At 36.5% G+C, this 12,014-nt stretch overlaps 1 protein-coding gene across 8 annotated transcripts in view; it reads right to left on the reverse strand.

The window, feature by feature from the left end:
* The window catches only part of Gria4 (glutamate ionotropic receptor AMPA type subunit 4), a 334,303-nt gene extending 322,652 nt beyond the window's left edge, over positions 1–11,651 (reverse strand). For 7 of the 8 annotated variants that reach the window (XR_010049759.1, XM_063256141.1, XM_063256144.1 and 4 more), the window contains exons 1-3: positions 11,468–11,651; positions 10,822–10,997; positions 9,511–9,669 (exon numbers count right to left, since the gene is read on the reverse strand). Coding sequence is in view for 7 of the 8 variants with exons in the window: in XM_063256141.1 (XP_063112211.1) it covers positions 9,511–9,669; positions 10,822–10,909 (247 nt within the window). In the remaining variant the exon portion in view is untranslated. Of the gene's footprint in view, positions 1–9,510; positions 9,670–10,821; positions 11,281–11,467 lie in introns of those variants that run through there. The other variant, XM_063256142.1, reaches the window with a different exon arrangement.
* Between the last annotated feature and the right edge of the window lie 363 nt (positions 11,652–12,014).

A 12,014-nucleotide genomic window follows, 5' to 3' on the forward strand; every position in this document is an offset into this window, starting at 1 on the left:
AAAAAATTGAGATCCAAATATATATAAGAGAATAAATTACAAAACGTTATAAGCATAAAAGTTAAAGCCATAAATACATTTCAAAGAGTTAGATAATGTCTTTCAATGTTAAGGATAAAAATGCTTTTATAATCCTAACACAAATCTCAGAAGCCACTAACAAAATGACTCATAGTTTTGATTAAACAAAAATGTAAAATGTTTTATGGCAAAAGATATCATAAATGAGCTGGAAGTAAAGGAAAAATGGACTGATTTTCATTTTATATTTTAAAGAATTAATTTCTATGGTACATAAAATTCTCCCACTAATAACAAAAAATTCATTGGCAAAGGGAAAGAACAGTTCGTAGTGAATGAAGTACATTGGTTGCACAAGCATAGGAAATTTTCTCAGCTTCACAATTAATCAAAAATATGCAAATTAAAGGAGTAATTAGATGTCATTTTCACCCATCAGGACAAGTAAAGATTCAAGAGACTGATAATGGTTAGTGTTGGCAGGTCATTGAAAGATAATTGTTCTCACATGCTGGTAGCTGTAAATTCAAATGGAATTTTAAAGGAGAGTAAGATAAAATCTGGTCAAAGCACAAATCTACACTATTTGAATTAGTAATTACACTTCTACAGTTTGATGCTATGGAAATGTTCACACATGTACACAAAGAGCTTACTTGCTATTTTATTTGTAGTGTAAAAAATGTTGAATTAACTTAAATAATGACCTAAAACGGATTAAATATGTTAATCATATATAACTTCTCATAATGGTACATTATGTAGCATTTGAAAAGAATGAGATATTTCTCATGCACTGATGGAAATCTTTCACGATTAAATGAAATATTAAAATATAGGTATACAGTGTTATTATTTGCAACAAAATAATTTTACTTCTGGGAATACATAATAGAAACTTATGTCCACTCTTTATCTCTCTATGTTTAAAATCTAGAAAGATCTGCAAAAACCTGTTTATCTCTATATGATGAAATTAAAGAATATTTATAAGTTTTTAAGATTCTTGAATGTTTTGAAATTTTCATAAGCTTATGTTACCTTTAAAATAAAAGTATGAAAAATACACAGAGGATAATTTTTTTTTTTTTTTTGGTACTGGAGGTTGAACCCAGTGGCTTTACACTGAGATATACCTCCAGTTCATTATTCTATATTTTATTTTAAGACAGGATCTTTCTGTTTTGCTAAGTTGTCCAATATTGGTTGAAACTTCAGATTCTCCTGTCTCAGCCCACCAGAGTGCTGGAATCACAGATAATCACCATCACATATTATTTTCAAGGTTACCAATAAAAAACTGCACTTTGGAACAAGTTAATAACAGTAAGCAAATACTTATTTCAGCTTATGGTATAATGTTTGCTCTGTCAGAAGAAATATTGTGGATTATTGATGGAAATGTACATCGCAAATATTTTTTTAATTTTTAAGAAGATATTGAAACTTTTATTAACAAAACAGCAGTTATATTAAGTTGAAAACAAGTGATGATGCTATAAATACTGGAATGCTTTAGTCTTGGCTGGTTTTTCCAAACAGTTGTTATCATGTTTATTTGAAATTTAAAAAGTCAAAGAGATTATCAGACAGCTAAACATATTAGTTCATTTAAGAGAATAGTTTTGCATATCTGTAGTTATTGTGAAATCATGTAATTTTCCAATAAAAAATATGCAAGCTAGACAATGAATGGAGCATCCAATACTGTTTGGGTAACAGTTGAGTAATTTAGTTATTATTTATGTGTGAAAGCATGTATGACATAAATTTGACAATATGAAGTAAGGGTGTGTCACCATTTAGAATTCTAAACTTTTTATGTTGTGTTGAAATTCCATAGAAGAATCACTGTACAATGTAAAATGCAATACTTGTTAAAGCGAATGAATGCTGTAATAGGGATAGCATTGAGCAAAACATTTTAATACTGAAATTAAATAGTACCTCACTATAGGCACACCAAGTTATGATATTTTGTAGGCACTGTACTGCTCAAGCTATTATAGTATGAATGGTCATTCACTATGAATTTGTTAAGCAAACTGACTTTAAGGTCTGATAACAACAGTGCTTCAAGATCTTCGGAAAATTTTATTAACTATATTAATCTTCAGTTGCTCTACCTATAAAGTGATAAAAATAACAATGCTTACTCCTCAGACTTCTATAGAAATTGAGATAACATACATCCCTGGCATATGTCCAGCCCTCCACTATAGTAGCTACAGTATTATTAATATTATTATCAGAGGACAAATGGATTTCAAAGAAAAGGGAGCTGCCCACAGTGTCAAATCCTGCAAAGAACTGCAAGACACTGAGAACTAAGAAACAATTATAAAGCTTGCTAATTTGTAAGTCACTGATGACCTTCAAGAACACAGTGTCCCAGGAGTGCAGATGAAAAGGCAAAAAGTAAACAGTGATAAAAATAGAGGCTTATGTAGACTATGTAGCACTTCTGATAGTAAGTGAAGAAATAAAATAGTATGAGAGGTAGAGAACCAAGCTGAGTATTTGTCCAGCGAGGACACAGTGATTATATTCCATATTGGATGAATCTGGTAGCGATGTTGTTGGTTGATTTATAGGATAAAATCCTACTCCAAATCATGACAGTGGGGAATGAAGAGCTCTTTGTTTATGTAACTTCTATGTGGTGTCTTCAAAACTCCAGTATTGGGTCTTTCTTGTGCCTGGAACTCACTGAATAGCCAGCTGTTTAACAGTTTAAGACTCTTTCTCTGTAAATACCTATGAGAACACACTATGCATGAGCACATACAATTGTGCATAAAAATAGAAGTCACTTTCTTTTTTATATAAATTAAAATGAATTAAATTGAGAGATCAAAAACTATGAAGCATCAACTAAACACTGTATGTTTATGCAATATATAAATGGCCTTTTCAAAATGTAAAAACAAAATATGTCACATAAAATGTTGATTGACTCAGAAAATATATTTAGCTAAAATTAGTTGAGTTGTATCTATATGCAGGATATTTTTCACACACTTTTCTATCTTAAAATGTATATCTTGGTAGTGATTTTCCTGTGTTAACGATGAGGAAACTGATTCAGAAGTGCAACTTATCCAGTCTCAGCACACTCAAAACCATGTAGTTCAAAAGTTTGGAAAAGACTATATAAAAGATAAAAATACTCTAGGCCAATAGATACAAAAATTACATATCAGTAACCTGTATATGAGGTTAATAAAGGTGACTTTTTTCCTGGCCAAAAGTATAAAAGAGCACTGTGAAAAGAAGAGAATCACACATCTTAAATATGCTATAATTTTCTTTGCAATGTATTTTTTGAACTCCACAGCTTTTGATCACTGTTTACTTGGAATTCTATCCACCTCCTGGCTCCAGTGGAATTATTCTTGCCTTCTTTTCCTCTGAGCTCTCTGACCTTCCTACAGCCTCATGTTTAGTCTTCACCTCATAAGTGCTCCTACCTCTTGGCACCTTGCATTCTAGTCTTTCCCTACTGAGGCTTGTCCTGGGTGAGCTCGTCATCTCCCTGGCTCCAGACATCACAAATTCTCTCCAGTTAGCTGAGACCGAATGCAAGTGCTCTACAGTTCACACCCAACTTTTAACACACCTCTATGGTTTGGTGCCTCTTTAACAACTAAAAGTCAACACAGCCATCTTAAACTTACCTTTCCCAATCAGATCTGCCCCTTCCTCTGTGTACTCCTTCCTATGATGAGTAGCTGGACATATTTGTGCAGACCAGACATCTGAGGTGACTCCTTTTATTCTTAATTACCACACATTTCACTTTCCCCTAAAGACATTCAGTCAATCAATGAGTTCTATCGAAACTTTGGTACCCTTGAATCTGTGAGTTTTTGTCTCAGAGTTTCTACTTTTAGCCAAGCATCCATTATTTTAGACTGCATAACTTCAACATTCAAATTAATGAGATATTTCCTGTGTTTTGTCCTCTTCCAATTTAAAATTTTTCCTCTTACAACCATCTTGTTCTTTGTAAAATATAAATATGATCACGTGTTCAAATAATTTATGGGTGCCTTTTTATCCCAGAGTCTCCCTGCAGCACATACATAATAGATCGTCTGTAAATCCATAAAGGCTCATCTCCTGGCACACCTTTCCTCCTCACTCTCAGCATCACTAACAGATGAATCCCTTTGCTGGGCTCAGGTACACCAGGCTCCTCACACACTGTACCTTCTTCTCATGGAGCACTGTTGGTCAAGCTACAGTTTTATCACATGGAACAGGCAACATCACTGCTTAGAGGCCGTCTCACGTGTGGTGTGATTGTCCTTCCTTTATTCCTCCTCATCATAGCATTCGGCTTTCCATTCTCAGCACTGTATCTTAATGTACTATAATCGGTACTATGAAAACTGATTTGTCTATTTTTTCCCATTGAACTGTAAGCTCACTGAAGATAGTAATTATTCTTTAAGTTTTACATTCTCGGTTTCTAGTATAGTGTCGAGCATTGCACTTGATAGGCATGTTCACTGAACAAATGGTTATAGTCATCATCCAGTCTAATGAATGGATGGATGACTTCATTATGTAATATGATTTCAGCCTTTGCTATATCACTCACTACTGTGTGATTAATGAGTAAATTGTCCAGAACTGTCTTGCCCTATTTTCTTCAAAATGTGGCAATTAAATTAGAGAAAAGATAAATGGTAATTCTTCTTTCTTTCTTAATTCAAGCATTTTCAATATAGACGTACTTTCTGTACTTTTATGTCTTCCTGGGAAAAAAACACTATGATGGTAGGTAGTAGGAAGACCTAGTTCAGTGCAATCCATTAGTACACAGTCATTGGCAATTAAAAGTCTTCTCAGACTATCACTGTAACCTTAGCTTAGATCAAATAAAATAATTCATATGAATCAGTCTAAAAACTATATGTGATCGTAAAATGTAAAATACATCATATTTATCCTTCATATTGAAATCCAAAAGATAGTATTACTCATGAATAAAATTTTATATGTATTTTCATGTATTTCCCAGTGCCGGAAAATAAAATTTTCCTCTTTGAAAAATAACACATGGGAGAATGCAGGTGGAATAAAACAGTTTTTCTGATAGCTTTATGAAAGTTTAATCCCAAGATTACTTTCAAATGCATCATCTTATCATTTATGAAAGGGACAAACCATAAGAATATGACTCATATTTTGGTCATTAATCGCAAGACGCAAAATCATGGGGAAGATGAAAAAATTATGAAACCAAAGAACTACTTTAAATCAGCATAAAATCTTGCTATCAATTCAAAATTTAAAAAATTCCGATAGAGCTGCAGTAGAATAGCACTATCCATTTTATGAAAAAAAAGCAAAACTGTATTTAATTCTAATGCATCTTTACTGATTTTGGTATAGTTGAAAATTTATCTCTAGCATGGCTAGATTTATGATAGTAGCTCATTTTAAATTCTTAAATACTTTTTCAGTGCTTCATTTTCTTAGAAGGGAAAACATATAGCAATATTTAAATAGTGTTAAAGCAAAGAATTATATTATTTAGTATATTTAAATTTAATGAGATTTTATGCACCTAAATATTAGATATAGCGTCTAATTTTCCAGGTACTGAACTTAACTAAACAAATGTATACGCCAAGCTACTTTTAAAAGTTCCAGTTTTCTCAGATACTTTAAGTTGACAAGAAAATTGGTCACAGATAGTATGACTATTTTTCTTACAGCAATTTTTCATTAGTAATGAAGTATCTAATCCATTCATGAAGGTTTCAACTTCTTAAACTATCATCTCTTAAGCAACTTGAAAAATATTTTAAAAGATAAAGATAAATATATCATTATAAATAAGAAAAGAAAAATATTAACCAGTTCGTTTTTGCTATCAAACTTCAAAAACTTAGAAATATTTTTTAAAACTCATTTGTAATTCTCCAAAGTTACAATATGTAAGAACTTTATCTATTTTATTACATACTTCAAATTGCCCATAAGAATTATTTCAGAAACTGAATATTCATGGAATATGTTGTACAGAAACCACCTTATTATGGCATTAATATTTTTATACGTGTTCTATATAGCTGGATTAAACAAATAGCAATATCTTAAGTATTTTCATCTTTTAGAATATTTGGTGGTAGACTAATTTGGTATTTTGTTTCCTGCTTTTGGTTAGGTTTTGCATACATCATCTTCCAAAGCAAAATACCTCAATCAATTAATATGGAAAAATATTATTAAAATCAACCTATTTCAGATCATCTCTACTATTGTGCAAAGGACATTACTCAACTTAACTGACATGTTTGTTTACAAAGAAAACAGTTTCATATCTATTTGGAATATAGCTGTATGATATTTTAAGTAAAGAAAATTTTCCATATTGATTTTATTTTTAAAATTTTGATTTTTGTCATCCTCGGTCTCTGATTAGATCATAAGAAAGAAATGTGTAAGTTTAATTACATTTGAAAATATTATTATAAGAGCTATATATCACACTTATTTTTGTTATTGAAATAGAAAGTAGTTTTTAATATGGGTCTCATAATTTTAGTTCAATATTCAACAAACAGTGACTTTCCAAAAACATGATTATCTACAAAATGGAAAAAAACATATTGTAATTTAATCTTACAAAAATGTTAATGAAAATAAAGTAGAAATATAAGCCAAATTATTTCTACTTCCAGGAGCTTGGGATTTATGCTGAAACTGCTACATGAGAGTTAATCAGGTTTAAACTCAGAAGTACGTAAATTTTATTCATATATTGGTTTAGTGTCCCAAAATTTTCTTAGGGCATTAATTTAATTTTGAGCAGAAAAACCCTGTTAATTTACATCTGTCCTCTAACTCACTTTATTCTTTATCTATCATTTGCGAGAATGTACATTTCATAATATAATTAAACATGCCCTGGTTAATGGCCTTTACTCATAGAGAGATTACACTGAAGTTTTGCAAGAGGCCACCACAGGAAATCAAAATTAAAATGAACTTAACACACCCTGTAAAATTTCTTCAAGCCAACATGACCAATGTAAAAATGTAGTCTGTATTACATGAGAAAAAAAACTCTATGCTAATACTCCATAATGCTAAATTTCAAGAGCTATTTTTACCCTTTTGTACCAAAGACAATGAGCTTGACCCATGAGGTTGCCTTATACTTGCTTCTTGCATGCACCTTTAATTAGCAAGGAAAATCACATGTATGTGTGCTTTTGGTGAGTCTCTTCCACAAGCACCAATCACCTGATCCACACTGCCTAACTGCTGATTTCCTAAATTCTGCTTAGATTTACCTTAGGGACATTTGGCACACTCATTTCTCACATGCATTTTCCTTTACTTTGCTACAACATTTTTCTTTATTACTGTTTGTTTTTTAAAAATACTTTGAAACACACAAAATCAATTGTATGTGATTGTGAAAAATATTACATTATTTCATATTGTGTTATATTGAATTCAAAACAGAATCAAGCTTTGTTTGTTTCAACTTTTTCAACATGTTATACTTTGTACTTTTTCTGCTTCTTTTTCTGTATGTAACTTCCTATCAGTTTTTTATATTTCCAGGTAATTTACCAATCCCGTGTTATTCCATGTATATTTCTATTAATAAATCAATACTAGTTAAAATGATGCCCAATGAAGTTAATATATGATAGGAAGAAAGGGTTAGCACATAGCTTCACATAGCTGAAGTTATTGTGCACACTTAAGTATATTTAACATTTTAATTTAAGCAATACAAAATAAAACCAAAATATCTGATACCTTTAAGAAAATCAATCAATATTCAATAATATTTAATGTGCAATTTACCATTGACAAAGCATGTTTACTTATATTTGTATCATAAGTTAATTTTGAAGCTAGTAACATTTGTATTGACGTGAGAAAATATTTAAATAAAAAATATTCATGTGTTGAGAAGAATATTTCCTATAGATCTATTTGAAATACTGACATCCCCTTTAACACTTGAAATATATAAAACTTATGAAAACAGCTATCTACACACCTAGCTCTACTCTATATGTATTTTGGTTTTAAATATCTTCCTTATGTTTTAATGTAGCATGAATTTTATCTCTAAATAAAATTATTATTAATTAAGTGATACTCATAGGGTCTGCAGCATTCCTGAAAGATAATACAGTTGGGACATTTTACTGAACTATCATGCTTCAACCTTTTTATGAAAATTTTAAAAAGAAGTAATGAAAAAACCCTAAAAATAAAGGAAAGGTGATCATACTACCTGTGAAATATGTTGAAGATAAAAAAAAAAAAAGAACGGATATATTTAAACTGAGGACAGCTATCCCCTAAACATTTAAATACCAGTTGCTTCAGTTTCTCTTGTTTCTTTTGTGTCTTTTTGTACTAGAGAATTTTTAAAATTACAGTGTCCCAACTTGATTTTAGAAAAGTGCTCTAAAATTAACATTAAACATTCTGCTGCTGCTGTGAAAGTTTATAAAATTTTATCTGAAAGCGATTCCTACATGTTTCAGATAATCTAGTCATCATTTTACTATATAAACTTCAAACAGTAGGAATTGCCATATAAAATCAAGAAAGCAAAATGAAATACACTTCCTTCAACAATAAAAAAAGCAACAATCTCATTAACTGATCATGTTTCAAATTAATACAGTTGACTTTTTTTTTCATGTAGTTATCTAGGATCTTGACATGGAATCACTGTACAACTGTTTCCTTGTAGCAGTATGTGGGGCCACTCATTTAGTTTCAATACTGGTTTCATCTAGCCAGCCTGGTTTGTGAATCCAGGTGAATCAGAGACTAACGTGATTTGACATCAGCATAAGGATTCATAGAGCTCTATCCACAGGATGCATGCATTATGTGATAGTAGGAGACATTTACAACCCAGAATATAAGCGTAGGACAGCCTCAAGTGACATCACCGCATCTTCTGCAGCATCAATCGACCTACTCAAATATCTGTGCTCTCCACATCACTCTCTGCTTTCCCCCTTATTAGCATTATTAGCAGGCCTTCCACTGCCTTCATATGTGTAACTGAGGACGTACCTTCTTTCAAAGCAAGACACGAGCTTACTCAAGTGAAAAGCAAATAAGAAAAAACACAGGCACCGAATCAACAGCCAGATAAAGGCACAGTTCTTACCAATTAGGCTTTCAGATGATAGGAACAACTCTGAAATATTAAAGAAGAATTTAACTTGAATTATCCAGAGAACACATGAAGAATCCCAGGAAAGAAGAAAAAAGGGGGAAAGAATGGAGAAAAAGGAGAAAGAGACCAGCTGAAATCTCTGAGACTTGATCTTGCTTTATGACTCTCATTTTCTCTGAAACCAGGAAATTAGAGGACTTTTTAATTTCTTACTAAAGATACTAATAACAATAATAAAAAGAAGGCGACTCTACTGCCTCATTTTAATTCTCTGTAAATTTATCAGTAACTTGTCTTTTACTTACAGGCGTTTGTTACAGCAAAACTGTTGGCTGTCTCGATGTTGTCCACATGAGGTACCAAATTAAAAGGAGCTTCCGACGCATTGGGGCTGGTGTTGTGAAGAAAAATCGCTAACCGAAAAGCAGTGTATTCCTGATCTGTGTTTCGGATGAAGAGACCACCTATCAAAAACAGCAGGGAAAGCACATTCAATGCCGCCTCTTGTAAACAGGATACCCAGCACAAGTACTGTCAAATTTACTGCAGCTGAAAAGCACACCCAATTAAGGCGCTATCTTTTCCACAGCTGGGGACACTGCACTTTGTCCCTAAGGTGCCAGCTTGGAATTTTAATCTTTAGTACAGTTCAGCCTTTTCTTGATCCAGTTTATCAGGATCACAACGATCTCTGAGACCATTTAGTGTGTTCTGCCTTCTCTCTCGTGCCCTCCCCAGGATTCACAGCACACTGCTAACACCATCCAGCTCAGGGCATCTCTCTCTGCCAGGCATGAACGGAAGAGAGATTGACATTAAAAAAGGAACACCTAAGAAATGTTGAGATAAGTAGGCAGTAGGGAAATCAGAAAGGAGGGATGAACTTTTATCTTTCCACAGCTCGTGGATCAGCCTGATCAGCTTGGTTGTGTGCACAGTCCACCAGAAATGATGCAGTGTTTGAGGCTGGGCTTAGCTGGAAGAAATTCAATAGCTGCGTCCCATTAAAAGACAGGAGGAGAGCACAGTGAGAAAAGCCAAGGATGGATGGGATCCCTGCAAACAGAGCAGAGGTGGAGAAATATAGGGGAAAGCTTTAAGAGAAAAATAAAAAGGAGAAGATCCCGGGGAGGATCTAACTTTGACATCTGCTAACCTACCGGGTAGCTAGACAAGGCAGGCGGTGCGGAGGAAAACGCACCCCCACCAGTCTCTCTGTAACAGGATGAAAGCCGCAGCAGCCAGCACGGGAAGAAGAGGGTTTGTTTAATAAAAATAAAACAAACTCTTCCCTTCGTGTTTTCACCCCTTTAAGGGATGAAAAGAAACGTAAAAGACAATCAGACCTCGCTGAGCCCCCCCCCCCCAACTTATTCCAGCCTACTTGAGCTGAAGGCAGAAAGAGGGGAAGGGTAAGGCGGGGTGGGCGGACTGTCCTGTGTGTGCCAATCGCACCTGCAGCGAAAGGCACATCTTTCTAGGCGAGAAGAGGAGATCAGAAAGGATGGAGCCGCCGCCGAACGTTTCCCTGAAATGCTTATCAGCAACTCATTTAACTCACTTTCGGATATCTGCTACAACCAGCCACACTCACACCACAGCAGAGCACAGCTTACCTATTTGCACGCTGCTCGGAAAGGCTCCCATGGCGAGTCCCCAAAATCCAGAAAACAACAAGACAATCTGACTACAAATAATCCTCATCTTCTTTTCTCCTCTCCCTGGAGCGCGCTCTCTCTTTCTCTCACACTCTTCCTAGAGGCTGTTCAGAGAGGCATTGAAGACGATGGCGCTAAAATTAAAAACAACCAAAAAAAAAAAAAAAGGAAAAAAGGAGAAAGGTTTGGGCGGTTGTGACTAGGACTCTTTCTCCTTAGCTAGCCATCGCGAGCTGCCAGGTTTTCCCCGCAGTCTCCATAGCCCTGGGAGAGGTTTTCTGTCCGGCTGCAAAGGTTGCACATGTAAAAGATGGTGGTGGCGCGTCTAGTGGCTGCTGGCAGGGAGGAGACATGCGCTCTCTCTTTGCCTCACTTGCACCCGCGCTCGCCCCTCGCTTCCTCACATACTCACCAGCGCCGGCGCCGCGGCTGCCGCACGCGCCCCCCCCCCCCATCCCGGACCCCAGCCCAGCCCCAGCCCAGCCCCAGCCCAGCCCCAGCCCAGCCCCAGCCCAGCCCCAGCCCGCAGCAGCCGCGTCCCAGCCCCGGCGCACCCTCCGCGCCCCTCGCCCACCGCCCCGCCGGCTCCCCGGTGGGTGCTCACCGCGCGCTCGGAGCTCGTCTGGAGACGGCAGTTATCCTCCCCACCGCGCACAGGCTCCCTCCACTCTTCTTCCCCGTTTCAGAGGGACGGGCTCCGGGGATGGGGTCCCCGCGCCCCTCTCTGGGCTCTCCGGGCGCTTGTGCTCCTTGGCTGCACTTGGCTGGGTATTGGCTCGCGGACAAGGGCTGCAAGCCCTGTTCAGGGGCTCAGGGGGCTTAGTACCTCCCCTTGCCCCCGGCCCCCTGCCGCATGCTGCGGACTCCGGGGAGGCCGCGCTGCCTCCCAGCTCGCAGCTCCGCTCCTCGCCTCCCTCGGTCGAGCCCTCTGCTGCCGCTGGGCTGCGCGCGCGGGGCTCCAGTCCTCGCTGCAGCAGACGCCCGGGAATCTGGAGAGCCGGACCGGAGTGCGGAGGCCAAGGGGCTCGGGAGGGTCAGGGGAGAGAGGGGGGCAAAGGTCAGCCTGGGGGACCTAACTCACCGGCTCGGGCTGCAGGACAGAAGTGGGGAAGGTAAGGCTGGGCAGGCCAGGCAGGGAAGTTGAAAAATCC

The sequence above is a fragment of the Cavia porcellus genome, unplaced genomic scaffold, assembly GCF_034190915.1.
Source record: "Cavia porcellus strain 051 isolate PalLab524CR breed Dunkin Hartley unplaced genomic scaffold, mCavPor4.1 scaffold_9, whole genome shotgun sequence".
Lineage (NCBI taxonomy): Eukaryota > Metazoa > Chordata > Mammalia > Rodentia > Caviidae > Cavia > Cavia porcellus.